Genomic DNA, 17501 nt, shown 5'->3' on the forward strand with positions numbered 1-17501 from the left:
TGCAAATTAGAATGCCCTTTACAGCTTCCTTGAGCTAAAGTATTTCCTCTTCAAACTCTACAGTTCCAACTGAATGCTACAGCAGCTGCCTTGTGTCTTAAGAAAATAAGTGTATCTTTTATGATCGTTCCTAGTGCCACTACTCTAGGAAAGTCATGCTCTTTGTTTGCCATGTCAGCTTATGCCAGCGATACTGCTAATGGTACCATTTCTGTCAATATAATACCTTCAGGTAGTATGTCATTGTGCACAGCACTTTGCTCATTTAGCTATCAAATGTAGGTAAATTCTCTTCCCTGCATTTCTTAAATAAAAAATAGGAAGTGAGATTTCTTATTGCATTGCATATCAATAGCATAATTAATACTGATTGTAGAATGGGCTACAGATGCAGCCCAAAAGGCTATTTTGTGTCAAAACATCAGAGTTATACTTTAATAGTTTATATTTTTGTTAATTCAAAATATATTTTACCTTTTTCTTTAATAGCTCCTGCTATTTCTGAAGATGAATCTGTAACCAGGTAAGAATTTACAGGTTTTTAAATATCATACAGTGACTAATTAGTGAGTGCAGAAAAAGAAAATAATCTTTTTTAGTGTTCTGTTCCAGGCCAGACAAAGTACCTGTGCTGTTTTAATCCAGTTTTATTAATTTGGCTGCTTTTATGAATGGAGGTTATTTAAATGGTCCATGGTCTCATAATTAAGAAGTAACTGATCCATGTGTTGACTGTTAGCCTGCCTGGCTCCCAGATGCCTTCCATTGCCCTCTGCAGTGCTGGGATCCAAATGCAGGTCTTTTAAGATCAATGTAGAAAGTCACCATAAGGGACATGTCAAGTCTGCTTAGTTTTCCTGAGAAGTTGGTGAGTTTATTCTAAAGATAATGATTGAATTGATAGCCAGTTTCTTGTTTTTACCACTATAGAACTTAGGGGAGATGTGGTAGTTAAGACTATCTTTATGTAAATCATCTTATATTATTTATGTTGAGGGTTTATTGCAATGACATTTTTAATGCATGTGTCTATTCACCAATTTCCCAGTTTGGTTTTCCTTTCAGGCTATTACTACTGCCTAGTTCTATGATTTTTTTCCTCTTAAGTAAAATATTTTCTTGACTTTTAAAAAAATTTTTCTTCTACTTGGTATTTTTTTTTATTTCTGCTGCCTTAGTATTTTTTTTAGTACCAGAAATCAAATCTCATGACTGCATGCTTGCAAGGCAAGTGCTTATGCTGCTTAGTATTTCTTATTGTTCCTTAAACAGAGTAAAAAATAAGTAGACTTTTGGGTTCTAAGGAATCTAAGAGAACAATAAAAATACCTTCTATTGCCTCAACCTGCTTAACATTCTAGCCACATGGTTGTATCATAGAGAATTTGAAGCACAATGATATTAAAGTGACTTATCTGAATATAGTTCATGGTAAAAATGAGATTGAAATCAGGTTCTATCGTTGCTGAGACTAATACACTTCCTCATGTCTCCTTCTGTGAGAGTTTCCATAGCAGAAGAGAGGAGCAGGTCTAGCATGCCCAGTGGGAGAGCATGACAGTAGAATTCACGAGGGAAGGCACGTTTGAAGAGCAGCGTCGAATTGGGCAAGACTTGGGTATTAGAAATCAGAAAGTTGAGGTTTGTCACAAGTTTAATAAAGATAATAGAGAAATTGAAGCCCAAATTAGTGAGCTTTGTTTCAAAAGGCATATTAAAAGTGGAGGTTTAAAGACACCTGAAAAGATTGTTCCCCTTTGTTCAGTTGGAGAAACTGAGAAACTTGAAGATTGGTGTTGGATTGGTTAGGGTAATGTGAGCCATTGGGAAGTCTCTAGAGCAGGGAGGAATGTCCCATGGCCGCCTTCCTTCTCAGTTCATGTAGGGTGGCTCAGGCCCCAAAGTCCACTGGGAACCGTAAGTTGCTGAACTTCATGGGCCTGTGACCCAGGACAGATGTCTCTCACCTCCACCTCTGTACTCCATTGGCTGATGTGCTTCCTGTAGATGGAAGGTAGGCCTGGAAGTCAGACGTGCCCATTTGATTATCAGTCCCTTGCTTCTGCTGAGGGTAGGTGATTGTGACACAAATAGCTTTCTTTTCAGGAACAGCTACTGTTGCTTACTTGAGTTCATCCTTGTTGCAGGAATCTATGCCTTCATAGACTGAAAAGTTTAGGTGAAGACTCTTGTGGAGCCCTCCATTGAGCAGCCCAGGAGTAGGAGCCCTTTCAGAAGGACTTTAGATTAGACTTAGGATAACAGAGGAGCAGCTACCAGGGCTGATTTTCCAGCTAGATCCTGCTTGAATGTTAGTGTGTCTATGAAAGTTTCACCAATTTATGTGTAGGTGAAAAAAGCAAAGCCATACAGGAAAAATAATTGGATTTTATAATTTTTAATAGTTTAATTTCCCTGGGAAGAGATTTATCAACTCACATACACATTTTTTTCTTTGATTTCCATACTTTTAACCTTCAGATATTTTTATAGTTCAATGTCCTGTTTTTATGGTAAAGGGAAGAAACAGAGTTGTCTTACTGTAAGGGGCTTTGATAGTAGAAAAAGACTGCCATTCCAGAGTTACTTAGCATCAAACTGACTTTCACTAACTTTTGCATTAATGGAGGAAATTGCTCAACCCCAGTGTTTTAAAGGAGGAAAGATTTATTTTGACTCAGTTCAGGCTCCAAGGAAGAAATTCCTTAGCAGGGAGACAAGGTAGCGGAAAGCTCCTGCAGGCAGGAGCAGTGAGAGGGCTGAAGAACCAGGGGTGAGAATTCACCCATCCAGGTCAGGACCCAGTGGCCTGCCTCAGAGCAGACCCGACCTGCTAAGGGCACAGTGAGCTACTGAACTTGCAGATGGATGAGGGCATGCTGAGTATAGGGTCCCCATGGTCCAAACACCTTCCCACTAAAGGGGACACTTAAACCAAAACCATCACAACCAGATTAGTCATTGAAACAGAGACAGACCAGGGAAAGGGGACAGTGAATCTTTTCACCTTGAGGTTACCAGGCATTTTTGAGTCCAGGTAACAAGTTTTGTTGGCCATTGACTGCATTTTCACTTCAGCCTTCAGAGGAGGCAATTTGTAAAGAGAAATGACTTTTAGACTGTGCTGGTCTCTTGGCTGTCACGCTTTGGGAGTGAAAGTGAGACTATGCTGAGTGTTTCGTAGATTGGAATAAGTGAAGACAGAAGGAAACATCTAAAATATTTCAAAACTACAAGTTAAATTTTAGTTGTGTCAACCACGAACCATCATTTGATACACAGATAGCCAAGCTTTCACCAGTTTTTAAAGAATGAAACTCACCCACTGCCATTGTGTGTTTTTGCTCCCCAGCTCTTCCAGAAAACCCGGTCCTGTTAATTCCTGGCCTACATCAGATGACACTGACTTTCTTCTGGATAACAAGGTAAGTGTCTTTCGTAATGTTAGTTTTCTTCCTCTTAGTTTTGCATTGTATTGCACTTAGTCTTCAAATTTAACAGTGGTGTAGCTACCCTGAATTTATATGGAACATTGATCCACGAAGTTCATTTTAGAGAACTATGCCTAGTCAAAAAGAATTTCCACCCCTTTGGTAAATAACTGGTACATACTTTGAAGTATTTGTGACTGAAAAAACTAATGGGTTAGAAAACATACAGTGACAGGAAAATTGTGTCTGTTAAACCTTTGCCATGATGGCGGAAATACAATATTTGGTCAAGGATCATTTGGATAAGTGGACCTTGCCATGGCTTGAAAATCTTACTACCAAGATCTTCATAGCACTCATACCTAAAAAATATTTTATGATCTTATTAGTCCTTTCAATAATCAGGGAACTTTGGTGCCTTCATTTGAGCAACTTAGAGATAAAACATTTTTTCCTTTAAGTACATTTTATTTTACTGTCATACTGTTTTTATGAGAGCTTTTCTGTTGCCTTTATTGGTTCTGTTGTTGGACTAAAATAATATTGGAAACTGTGACAGCTTAGAAATTTAAAATGTTTCATCAAAGTTATCTGTATCTGTGTCATCAAACTTTAGAAGTGCAGGATTTTCATTGTTGCTATTTTATTTCTTTTGTTCCTGGGAGTTGATCACAGGGCCTGTGCAAGAAGGTCTACCCCTGGTCCTCATTTTTTTAATTAATTGAATTTGTTTTTTAATCAGGACTGGAATTTGGGATCTTTAGCCTCACCTTCAGTGCTGGGTTGAATGTGCTACTACACCTGCCTGCACCGTGTTTTCTAAGTGATTCCTCCATTAAGAGGATAACATTTTTAAAATTTTTCATCTTTTTGAAGAATACTTGTTGTGGTCAAAATAATGACCAGTCCTAGAGCTAGATGGTCTAAAAAAGCAAGTGGTAATGATTAAGTAATTGTAAGCATTATAGTTTTTAAAATATACAGTTGAAGTGTCCAAATCTCATTCTGACATTTCAAGTTTCAGAAGTTTTTGTACTTCCAAATATTCATTTAAAACTCCCACAGTACTGTGAGTTTCTGGAGATTAGAAAGATGTTGTGTGAATTCTGAAGACCTGCAGTGCGGTGTTTTGTATTAAGAGGCATTTTAATACCATTTGAATGTTAATGAATGGATTTCTACCTAGTAGAACTTTTCAAGTAATGTATGCATGATTTATGTAATAAATAAGTACATTGAGTTTCTAAAAATATGCCCTAAAGTGTATATTTCCTTACTGTGCTTAGGATATATAATTTCAGGTTATGTTTAATGTTATGTCAAATAAGGAAACAAATCAGAGGAATGAATAGGTATGATACACACAGTACATTGTAGTATCCTTTAACTCTGAACATAGGTTAGAATGTCATCTTAAAATTTATTAATCTTTTCTTTTAGCCAGCTCCATGTTTACTAGGTGCATCTTTTCAAAGTGTAATTTTTCTATAGAATCCTGATTAGCAGTTGTTTCTCTGAATGAAAAACTCATGGAACATACTGTGTTTTCTTCTCTCTCTACTATAAATGCTTCAGTTCTCAGGTAGTGGTAAATAGCATGCAACCTTTCTTCCATTTGTAACTGTCATTGCATATGGTATAAATAGAAAATTAGAAGTATTGGGATATGCCATTTATTGGGAGAATAGGAATTTTTAAATAAGGTTTTACATTTCTCCCTCATGTTATAGTAGTATGCAAAAATACCTTATTCTGTAAATATATCACCATTTCCCTTCTATAATTTACAATATGTTTCCCTTTTTGAGAATGGACCTGGTTATACTTATTAGTTGGGCTTCTGACTCCTAGCTTCAGGAACCATCGTACCTCAGCTGCCCTATTAGCACAGGACACAGGTGCACATCAGCAGGCCTCCATTTCATTAAATCCTGGAAGATTTTTCTTTGAACAGGAATCTTTGGCAAAATCTTCAATGGATATTTTAGTGTTAAATCTTATGATTAAATTTTAAAATCATATTTATGTAGTGTCCCAGAAGTCAGCATTTACATATATCAATAAAAGTTTATGCTCATTTCCTGAAAAAAAGTTAGTGTATATAATTGAAAAATGGCATCTCCTTGATTTCATTTGAGGAATTTCAGAACCATGGATAGCATAGTTAGCATTACTACCTCAGTTTGCTGTATTCTACAAATACTTCACCTTTTGAACTGATATGATTTCCTGAGTGAGGTCATCTTCTCCCCTCCTCCTACAATGTGTCTGCAGTCCCAGGCCTCCAGCTTGATGTCTTTCTGCAGGCCTTGAGTGTGACCTTTCCGCGATGATATTGGATGGCTCCAGACCTCTGAAGCTGAGAATTCCTGGCCCCAGCCACTCTTCTGATGACTATCGAGTCTTTCTTATTCTTTACATTCTGAGAACTGTTTTTCATTTCTAGACTCATTTTCTCACCCATCATGTAGACATTATATTCTTTTATGCTCTGCTGCCCATTAAACTCTGGCATTGATCTTACACTGCTGCCAAGAATCTGCAGATTCCCTTTTCACAAAGGGAAAGTTCCCATTCCAGCCTGAGATGAGTCTTGTGTGGTTCCCCTTGCTGCTCCTTTTTATCTGTTTGTGCCCTTCTGGAAACTATTCTAGTTGTATCATCTTCCTTGGGCAGCCCTCTTTTGCTGTATTGTTTCATGCCTCATCCTTTTGTTTCTGGTGTCCCTTTTTGAATTCTGAGGTATTTCATTTGTTCTTTAAATGAAATGGTATTCTTGAATTCTGAGGTGTTGCCTATCACTTGTAATTATTTTTGAAATAAGTATTGGTTGAGGTTTAAATGTAAATGTGATAATTTGACTTCCCTAGACAGCCTTCCTGTGTGCTTTCTCTCCCTTTCAAAAGAAATGGCCTTTCCTGAGCTTCCCAGATAGAACTGATTGTACTTGATTTGGATGTGTATCTTTGTACCTCATTTGTAGAATAAATGAAACACATTTCACTGTTTTCATTTGTGTTCATGTATCTGCATCTACTTCCGTGCAGAGCAGAATGTGCTTTCTGTTTTCAGCTTTTCCCAGAGTAGTCACTGTGATTTGATAAATTTTTTCCCGTGATTATTTCCATTATGCTGGGTGGGTCACTGGGCAATTGCATGCTTCGTAATGCTATTTTTGTTTTTGTTCTGCCTTTTTTTTGTTAGAAAGAAGCAGAAAGGCCAAAAATTATATGGCTGGAAAACGGTAAGTTTGTTCTTGTAAAAACACAAGAAGAGCAAACAGCCAAAAATGTGACAAATGTGGATGATGAGAAGAAAACTCCTCAAACTGGTAAGTTAGTGACTAGCTATGAAAATCGTTCTTGTTCATATGCTATTATTTTCAAATGTGTGTAGATCCAAAACATAATATCCATTTCTTTTAAAATTTTATTGTCTTATTTTTCTTCCACCAACATATTTCTGAACCTGTTTCTGAAATTCTTTTCACATTGACTTGTATCTTAGTGAAATATTCATGAATGCAGATGGATTTGCATACATGAGTAAAATTTATTGTAGTGAATATAACTAATGTGTCTGTGACTACATTTTATAGATACTGTGTTGCCACTGGAAGCACAGACAGATGATGAATCTCCTTGGGATTCTGAGGTATTGCCTGTAATTATTTTTGAAATAAAAATTGGTTGAGGTTGAAATATAATGGGAAAATTTGACTATACTTTCTCACCTGTTCATATACCTGTAAGAAATTTTTCCTTATAGTTTTTAACCACAGTTCCTAATTTCCTGTGTAGCTTAGCTGTTTAGTATGATTATGTCTCAAAGAGTTAATGCCACTGGGTTCATAGATGAATGCAATTGCCCTGTGCTGAATCCTTTGTACTGCAGGTGAAGGAATAAATGAATGGAGTCTGAGCACACCTTTGCTACCTGTGTAAGATTCATTTAAGGAAGCCAGTGCAGTTAAAAACTAGGAGCAACATGTCATAAGCAATCAGCTTGGATTCTGAAACTAAGCTGAGCAAAATCTGAGGAATTTTTCCCAGTCAGTCTATGGCCAATGGGTGAAAATTCTGCTGAGATTCAGACAAAATGTTTGGATCATAATTTTTACAGTTTTTTACTTGACAAAGTAATAAATGATAATTGCAATAGTTAATATGTTTGGGTTTCCTGGTGTCGATCTGAACGTAGTAATTCAATAGAATCAAGGACTCAAGATGTCAATACATGGTGTTATACTCACAGTTTGGTGTTATATTATTTGAAAAAACAGAAACCAATTTTGAATGTGGAATGCAGTGAGTCTCTTTATGGCAGCCATGCTTGTACTGATAAAAATGTAAATAATGACAAATTGTGTTAGAGTGAACATTTTGATTTTTTGTTTGTTCTGTTTTGTTTTTCGGTTACTGGGGTTCAAACTCACAACCTTGTGCTTGCCAGAGAGGCACTTCAGCCACTGAGCTAAATCCCTGGCCCTAGAGTGAGCATTTTGGGAAAGGGCTAATGTCTTTGTTCCATGCAGCTCCTGCATTGTGGTACGAGGATGGTGGTTGAAGTCACAAGATGTGTTAGTATTCTGTCTGTTAGTAACTGCTAAATCTTGGAAACATAATTTAATGAATTTGGCTTTTGGTGACCTTATTATACCATGAAGATGGCACATGATCTACTACTTATGTGATGCTTTCTATATGTCATAGGAAATTTGTGATAAAAATTATAAAAATACTTTGAAAGTATAAAAGGTTTTACCTGAATAAATATTGAAGATTTTTTCCTAAACATGAGATCAGCAAAATAATAATGTGAAGAAAAGAGTAAGAAAGATGAGAGGGGCATGTAGATTGCTGGTTTGTAAATGGTAAAACTCTTAGTAAAACTGTTGATGGAGACAGCATATAGGAAGAGAGTGGCTTGGTGCTTGAGGCTTCCCTGAAGAGATTTTAAATGTGAACTTGAATAAATCTCTGTTTTAGAGTACCACTGTGTACCAAGTAGTGAGATACTGAATATCTTAGGTGAAGACTTATGTTATCATGATAGAGCAGTCGAATGAACAAGAAGCACTTTTTATTTCATTAATTTGAGTCCATCCTGTGGCCTTCCCATGGCACTACACCACCAGCCATATTAGACTTGAGACAGGGTCTTTCTATGTAACCACATTCCCAAGACTGGGCTTGAACTGGTGCTTGTCATGCCTTACCCTTCCAGAAGTTTGGAATTACAGGTGTGCACCACTAGGCCTGCAAATGTTAAAGAATTTTCGAGGGGGGTTTCAGTACAGATGGGAATGAGAGTGAACTGCTGCTAATATAAGAGTGAACAGGAGCCAGCACAGTAAAGTCCAGGAGGACACTGTGGGCAGGACCATGAGCCCTGTCTGTCCATCACTGCAGCACCCTACAGTGACCAGGAAGCAGGAAGTGCAGTTACTTCCTCACAGTTATTTACAGTTTTGCAACAGATAGAAAAGAAAATGTGTAAGTCGGTATGTTGTAAATTGGGGGCACTTTGTAAAAAAAGTTTTTATGGTGCAGTCTTTTTTCATACTTTTTCAAAGTTTTTCTTAATTGGGAAAGAGTTGTATATAACATCTCATATTCATGTGCTAGTTCTTGAATATAACATGAAGTTATCAGTATATTTTTATTTTCAAACATTTTTCTATCAGTAAAAATATTATCTCAGAATTGCTTTTCTTTCAAGTCCTTGTTTACACAAGTGAAGTAGTGCCTGCAATGATGTTTTTACTCAGCATGGCTCTCTGAAGTTTCTTACTGGCCGAGTATCTTAACAGTGACATGACTTCTGTGAATAGAATGCTTAATGCTGAATAATAACAAGTATATTTATAAGAATTTGTTTATTCAGGGAAGGGAAAGTGATATTAGGGTGTAAAGGGAACCAAGGTAATCAAGAAATGATAACTCATGTAGCAGTTCCCCAAAACACGTGTAATTGTTACATATCACAAACATGCACTCATAAAAATGGCTTCATGTAAATCTGTATGTTTCAATGTTACATTCATTGGAGAGTGCAGCGTACTGTTGACTCTTGTGAAGCTAGGATGAAATAGGTTTGTCAGACAGAATTTTGTCTCTGAATCCTTCCTGTAGCATTCCATGCCTGCTTTACAAAGTCAGCACCCATATGGAGACAGCAACTGGGCTTGTCATAAGGTTCACATGGGAGACATTTTGGTTCTCAGTATATGCTTCCCATTATTAAACCTGCTTGCCTTAAGATGGTAAAAATCAGATAGCTTCTTTGGAAATGAGTAAGAAATGCTTCTGTAACTCATTACTGCTATATGAATTTTCACAGAGTATCTCTGAGAATCTTCCACAGCAGCCTGTCGATCCTTTTCCTGGGGATGCAGATGATGGAGGAAAACATGCAGGAAATACACAAACAAAAGGTAGGAAATATGTGTAATTTATTTAGAGAAGTTATTTGATAGTTATTTAGCTAAAAGTAGAGCATTGCTGGATTATAATAGTCAAAAAACTACCCATGAATTGGATAGTAAGAAAAAAGAAGTAAATCAGTAGTAAGTTTTATATACTTTGAAGTTTAAGTAATAGGTTAATTTGAGGGTCACTGAGGGAGCTACCTTGTTAGCACCATTTCAAGGCATTCTAATGTCTGAGGGAAGTTAGAAAATTAATAGGAAAGAAAGGAGTGAAGAATGCGAAAGCAATAATACAGGGAGTAAACAAAGAAAACAAAGTATGGAGTGTGGAAAAATGAAGTAATTCTTTTTTTTTTGTCTTTTTCCTTTTTTATTGGTACCAGGGATCGAACTCACGACTGCCTGCTTGCAAGGCAGGCACTTATGCCACTGAGCTAAATCCCCAGCCCCTGAAATGAAGTAATTCTTAAGAGAAGGAAGATCAAGGTAGCAGAAGTGTAGAAATTGTATCAATTGAGCATTGAGTAGCAAAACTTGATAGAGAAGTAGAGCAGAAGTTTTTCACTTTCCCTGTCTTCTTACCACTGGAAAGGCATCAAGGACTGAAGTACTAGATTATGCAGAGCTCTTCTTTATTCACTACAGATCAGAATAAACAAGCAAGGTCAGCTATATGCGTAGTTTCACTGGTACCTTGGTTCATGAACTTACTTCTCCCACAATGCTGGTTGCAGAATTCCATTTACAGTTTTACCACTTAAAAAGAGTTGCTGTTTCATCATGTAGTGTATCCAGAATGAGACAGTAAAAAAATAGAAAGAAAAGAATGCTTTTTGAGATCAGCAAAGTCATAGTCTCAGTAAAAAGTCCATAAGAAAGTGGTTGACATTCGTGCATTTTCAATTTGGGTGACATGATGAGGAGGAAGTCAGCACCACTTTCCAAAAAGGGAAAGAAGGGAAGGGAAGAGGATTTGGAAGAGACTCAGGGAAGGGAAGAGGATTTGGAAGAGAGTGTGTGTGCCAGATCTTTTGTGAAGAAAGGAAGCCCCTGTTGGGGAACATGTTACACCACATATTTGATTCACAAGGACTGAGGAGGTGTATTGGTAGTAAGTTCTCTGGAAAGGCTGACACCACTCATCCTCAGACCACTGGAGGTGGCCCAATATCAAGTTTCCTGTAGAGAAATCTGGAGAAGAACCATAAGTTGAGAACTAGATCAAGACATAACAGGGTCAAGGGGGAGCATAAATCTTTTTTTCTTAATTTTATTTTAAACAGTAAAATTAAGCATAACAAAAGATAACAAAACAAAACATAAGAAAGCAGTGTAAGAGACACATTTCAAAGCAAGACATCAGTAGATCTTCACTATCTGTTATACTTTCTCTTGTTTTCTTCCAAATACTTGTCCATATCTTCACATACAGTGAATTTATACAAAACAACATAGTATAAAACTGATCCAAACAGGATGGTGAAGGCATTTTACGGCTTCAAGACCAGACAATAAGGAAGTCGACAATGGCTGTCATAGTGTTCCTCATTCTCTTCAAAATCACTGTCCATTCCTTCATGCATTTTGAAATTAAACAAAACAGACTAAAATCACTTGGAATAAAGAATAATAATTTGCTGGATTTCACATCATGATGCTACGGAATCAGAACTGGGTCCCTTAGTGTCTCTTTTTCTTCAAAGTAGTTGTTCATTTTATTGTGCATTATATAATCAGTTCTCATAAACTGTTTAGAAGTTCTACACATGCACGAGTCTCTATATGGATAGCTATCCTTTCTGTATTGGAGGGAAAAACAAAACAAGACAAAACAAAAACTCCTAGTAAAACACAAAATGAAAAAGTAATATAAAACCATGACACAAGGTGACCTACATGGTTACTATGATGTCTCTTGTTATCTTCAATAGAATTGTCTATATCATCAGGCATAGTATAATTGAACATAGCAGTATATAACAATATTAATAAAAACAAAACATTGGAGACATTATAAGACTTCAAAAGCAGGTAATAATCAAACCAGAGTGGGTATCCTAGTAAATCCTGTCATCTTCAGTGTAGTTGTCTATACTCTCAGACTTGATACTATCAAATCATAACAGATTTGAATAAGATCAGTCAAGACGAGACAGTGATCTGAGAAACCAGATTCAAATAAGATCAGTCATAATAAGACAGTATAAGTAATACAGGGCTTCAGATTAAGTTAATAGGAAATTAAGGATGGTTACTGTGGTATATCCTGCTATTTTTGGAGTAGCTGTCTGGCCATTAAGTCTACTACAGGTAGACAGGCTGGAATAAAATATAACCAAACTAAACAAAATGATAAGAACAATGTGGATTTTAAATCGTGGTACACTATTAACAATGTCCTCTGCCTTCCTTTTTAGACAATTCCTTCCCTTTTACTTTCACTTTCATGGGGTACATTGTACATTTTGGTTCCCACTAATTCCCTTTAGTTTGTAGGTTAGGGATGCAAGCTGTTATTTACCCAAGTGGTTCTGAAACTTTTTACCCCTGGGCTTGATCTTAAGTTGTTTTCCTGCACGTACAAAAGCCTCAAGGCTTTTGCTTCATTATAGCTTTTTCTCCACTGCATAAGTATCATGTCTTTCCAAGCGATCTTCAGGTGCTGGACGAGCTGCCCCTATTTCTCTCTGGTTCCCTGTCACATAGAGCATTGTTTTTTCATATTTGACTTTTGGTCCATAAACCCTCTTTCACGTTAATTATATTTCCCATACAGAGGAAATTTTCGATGGGCCCTATCTCCTGATCTACTCTGCCTGTGTTTCTTTTTGTTAGTGTATCAAGGCCATCTATGTTAGAGATTATAGCCAACCTTCTCTGCCTCATTTCTGCTATGCTATTTTTCTGCTATTGGTTGTCTACTTTTCTCCTTCATTCCATTGTCTGCCCCATTCATTGAGGCCTCTCTGCCACTGTTCCTGAAATCCTGGGGTTTTTTTCTCCCTCTCTAGAATGTCCTTCAGTATTTTTTGTAGGGTTGGGTTGGTGGTCACGAACTCCCCCAGTTCCTCTTTGTCATGGAAGCATCTTGTTTCTCCATTAATTTTGAGAGACAGTTTTTCAGGGTATGTCAATCTGGATTGGAGGTTATTTTCTTTCAAGGCTTGGAATAATTCACTTCAAGTTCTTCTTGATTTGATGGTTTGTGTCAAGAAGTCTGTCATGAGTTTGATGGGTTTTCCTTTAGAGGTGATCTATTTCTTTTCTCTGACAGCTTTCAATATTCTGTTCTTGGGATGAATTTCTGGGATCTTGATTATTATATGTCTGGGTGGTAGCTCAGTTTTGTTTTAGGTGGCTGGAGTTCTGTATGCCTCAAACAGCTGAATATCATTTCCTTTTCCTATGCCTGGGAAGTTTTTCTTAATTATTTCTGTGAATAGCCTTTGTATCTGCTTTGTGTTTACTCCTGCTTCTTCACTCATTTTTATTCTTAAACTATGGATCATCCTCTTGTTGTCTTCTAGCCTTTGTATTGTTACTGCCTATTTCTTTGTTATTTTTAAGAGATCTTTCCTTTCACAATCACACATTGCAAACCTATCAAGTTTTGTTAATGTATCCCTAGTTTCCTTCAGGCAATTTTGCTATCTTTCAATGTAGTTTTAAATTTCCCGGTAATCTCTTTGACTCTGTTGCATGTATTCTAGTTTTATTTTATGGTCTTCTATGAAGGTTTCTCTCCTTTTTCGTGTTCCTCCATTTTTCTATCTATGTCTTCTTGGGAGGGGCTTAGCATTTCTTTTATTAATCTTACATCTTACTGTAGTTGTATTAATATTTCAGTTTTCAGTTCATCTATAATGTCATGAAGATATTTCTTTATGTCAGCTGATACCATGTCAAATATCTCATGTTTCCTGCCCTCAATCTGTTCGGTATATACCTCTCCTGGCCCCCATATTCCCTGGGTTGACTGGAGGCTTTTTCTAACTTCTTTCTCTTGTTATGTATCTTGCTTCCTCAATACAGGTGTATCGTGAAGGTCCCAGCCCCTTTCCTATTGGTTATGGTTCTCATGAAGTGCGCTGGCTAGGGATTGCAGCCTTCTCCATTTTGTTGTTGGTCATTGAGGTGCAAGCAGGGGTGGTGTAGGATGGCCCCTACCCTCTGAGCCAGTCAACCAGTGGAGGCCTTCACCACATTAGTTTGTGCAGCGAGGATGGAACTGGTTTAGGAAAATGTCAGGGACAATTTCAACTCTGGCTATTGGGTGCTGGCCAAAGGCATGACCCAGCTCTATCAGATCCCACCCATGTGCTCTTGGCAGGGAGCAGCCAACTGAAGTCACTGCCATTCCTTGTTCTGGCCCATCCTGTCCAATATCAATATGTCATCTGGTTGGTCACCTAATCTCTCCCAGGAGGGCCAGATTCTGAGCACTCATTGCAGGTTAGTGCAGGTCTCCACACTGGCTCTGTCCTCCATTGGGCTTACCAAACCCTGACTTCAGCACAACTGTGGCTCCAGTGAGAGCACTGCCACGCGAGTCCAACTGGCTCAGGTGAGAGTGCCACACCCGTGAGTTGGACTGGCTCTGGTGAGCGTGCTTCTGGCTTCAGCCTTCTGTCCACATTTTTCTTTTCTTTTTTTTTTTAAATCTTTTTCCTCAGTTTCTTCCTGAGTCATTGAGAGTCCATTTCCTTTCACCCAGTCTTCTGCATGGTGGTAAATTCTAAGTGTCTGAGCTGTTTCTCCCAGAGAGGCTCTGTACCTTGTTACTTACTGATCCACCATCTTTCCCGTGACTGCTGAACAAGGACAATCTTATAACAGAATCAACACTCAAAAGTCAGCTACAACTTGAAGATGTCTCTGAGGAGTAGTAATTTCCCAAGTCATTGCTATTGATAGCAGCAATAAAGATAACTACCATAAACAATTTATAAGGATCAGTGCAGCAATTTCACTGAAATAAAAATAGAAAATGTGAAGACATAGAAGCCAAATGTAACTCTGGATCTGCAAGTCCCCAAAGGCAAATTTAAGAGGCAATGAGGTGGAACAATTGAAAAGCCACCCTTCTGGACTCTTATGAAGTGGTATCACTGAAGGTAACAGAGCAGATGCATGAGGCTCCCAGTGTCTGACCTGTTCTCCCTGTCCTAAGCTCCACCACAGCTCAGCACTCCCCCAGGGCAGGACTGCTGCGGTAGGTCGTGCCCCTAGAGAGCTCCCTCCTGGGACCAGAGACTGAATGGGAATCATACGCCTCCTCAGCCTCATCCCATAAATCTTGTTTTTATTTCTGAAAATATTTCTAGCCAAAGGGGGAAAGAGTAAAGAGATGAAAAACAAATTGTAATTCTAAGATACTACTGCCATTTCTGCCAAATAAAGAAAGGAATGGTAGGAATAATCCATAAAAAGCAGTAAATGGAAACAATCAAGACCATCGAACTAGAGGTCAGTTGGGAGAGGAACAGGGATTTATTGGGGGAAAAAAATAGGAAATAACAAAGCTAAACATAATTTTGGAACAAATGATGAAACATGAGAGCACTTACTCCTCACAGCTTCAGTGTTTGTGCTCACAAATGGCAAAGTCGATTCTTGCTGCTGCAGAGATGATTAGAAGCAGGGACAAGGGCTAGACTTGCCTTACACTGTAGGTACTTCCCTCCCCTCCTAAACTATCAGGCATCAGAGATTTCTGTTAAATTGATAATTATTCAAGTGACATTAATGTACACATAGAAGCATTGACTCATTTTAAGATAAGTAAGTTGTGATAAAATAGCTTTTTCACACAAATCCTTTAAAAAGTAACATAGAGACACTCTTTGGTTCATTCCTTCAATGCGGTATCAGTGGAAATCACTGAGAAATTCCCACGTAGCTTCTCCTCAGCCATGTCCCCAACTTTCACAAAACCTGCTTGTGTAAGGAGTAATGATATTGATGAGTAGTGTATAAAAATCTCACTAGGCATGGTGCGTATGCTTTCAGTTCGAGCTATTTGAAAATTTGAGGGAGAGGGATCACTCATTTGCAGGAATTTAAGGGCACCTTGGCAGCATAACAAAACCTCATCTTTTAAAACATAAATAGCATTGACACACCGTTTGTGAGCTCTGCTGTGCTGGGTGTCTCGAGAGCACCTATGTGTAGTGCAATGCTGTACCAATGGATGATGTGGTTTGTTCAATTTATATGCTGTTCTCTTCTTTCAGCTTTGACAGTCAGCCTCTCAGGGTCATGATGGATCCCAAAATCACTTTTTCACAACACCCGACATGTATAGATTGGTATATACTCACTTCCTGTTTAGTTATGGCATTTGGAAGAATAATGTCACATTGGAAATCATGTTCAACCTGTATTCTAATTTTTCTCTCATATTGATCTGACCAATGGGAAAGCAAAGTCAAAAATCTGAAGAACTCATTTCCAAAGCAAAGCATGTATCCTAACTCTGTGAGAATGTATGTTTGGCTTTCTCATATTTTCTTATATAGATTATTTTTCATTTTCCTTTTTAGATTTACCTGACACACATCTTCACTTGAAGGTAATGACTGTATATTTGTGTTCTGAATCAACTTCACATTTTGGAGCTGTGGAGTGTTCATTAAGCATTTGACTTTAAAACCCATTCAGCCTGCCATGGAAGCAAAAGATTGTGTTGCGAAGAAAGCAGTAGGAATAAAGGATGTAAAGACATTTCAACCAGGTAAATCTAGCAATACACATGACTCTGGAAAGAAATACAGTAGCTTACTGTGTTTGATGTACCCACAATCATCTCCATTTTTTCTCCAAATTTTGGAAAGCTTTGACATAAACACTGAAGATGTAAGTATTGGTGTCTGTGTTTGCAAATAGGTGCTAAAAAGCACAAGAGAAAACAACTTTTAATGTGTTGTTTACTTATGTTTCAATACCCAATGTTCCCAGTTTGCATCCTTTTTTATTGACAATTTTAAGTTTTATTTTAAAGAGATTAAGACAAAAGAAGACAGAACAAAGCAGGTCAGAGCAGAACAATGTAAGCAATACAGCACTTCACTACAAGACAACTGGATATTAACAGTAGCAACCAAAATTTGAAATACTTGCGTATACCTTCACATATAATAGTATCAAACATAACAAAATAGTGTAAAACTATTCAGGAGAATAAAAGTATTATAGGGCATTCAGAACCAAAGAACAGAAAATTAATAATGGCTATGATATTAACTCTTTTTCTATAGCAAATTTGTTTATACTATCACATATATTAAAATCCAATAAGACGCAACATGATAGAACCAATGGAAACATAAGAACAAAAGCATAGTAGGGCTTCAAAACAAGATGATATTACATCAGTGCAATGGCTGCCATAATGTCTTGTTTTCTTCAAAATAGCTGTTCATACCATCACACACAATCAAATCAAACAAAACAGAATAAAACCATTCCAACTAATTAATGAAAACATTATAAGGCTTCAAAGCAATGTAATGGGGAATCAAGACTACCATAAATCCTTTTGTACTCTTACCATGTCTTGCATTAGGGAGACTATATGGTATTTAAATATGAGTTTTTATTTTGCTTATGAGTATGGTCTCAAGTTGCATCCATTTATTTAT

The 17501-nt window shown here is 37.4% G+C and overlaps 1 protein-coding gene across 1 annotated transcript in view; it reads left to right on the plus strand.

Moving 5' to 3' along the window:
• Positions 1–396: 396 nt before the first annotated feature.
• Positions 397–17501, plus strand: part of LOC106026634 (uncharacterized) — an 86192-nt gene continuing 69087 nt past the window's right edge. Inside the window, exons 1-7 of the mRNA XM_063243316.1 lie at positions 397–523; positions 3353–3425; positions 6636–6762; positions 7030–7085; positions 9774–9867; positions 16404–16432; positions 16522–16594. Of these exons, the coding sequence (XP_063099386.1) occupies positions 16528–16594 (67 nt within the window). The 5' untranslated portion in view covers positions 397–523; positions 3353–3425; positions 6636–6762; ... (2 more) ...; positions 16404–16432; positions 16522–16527. The remainder of the gene's footprint in view (positions 524–3352; positions 3426–6635; positions 6763–7029; positions 7086–9773; positions 9868–16403; positions 16433–16521; positions 16595–17501) is intronic.

Source organism: Cavia porcellus, unplaced genomic scaffold (genome assembly GCF_034190915.1).
Source record: "Cavia porcellus strain 051 isolate PalLab524CR breed Dunkin Hartley unplaced genomic scaffold, mCavPor4.1 scaffold_37, whole genome shotgun sequence".
NCBI classification, from domain to species: domain Eukaryota; kingdom Metazoa; phylum Chordata; class Mammalia; order Rodentia; family Caviidae; genus Cavia; species Cavia porcellus.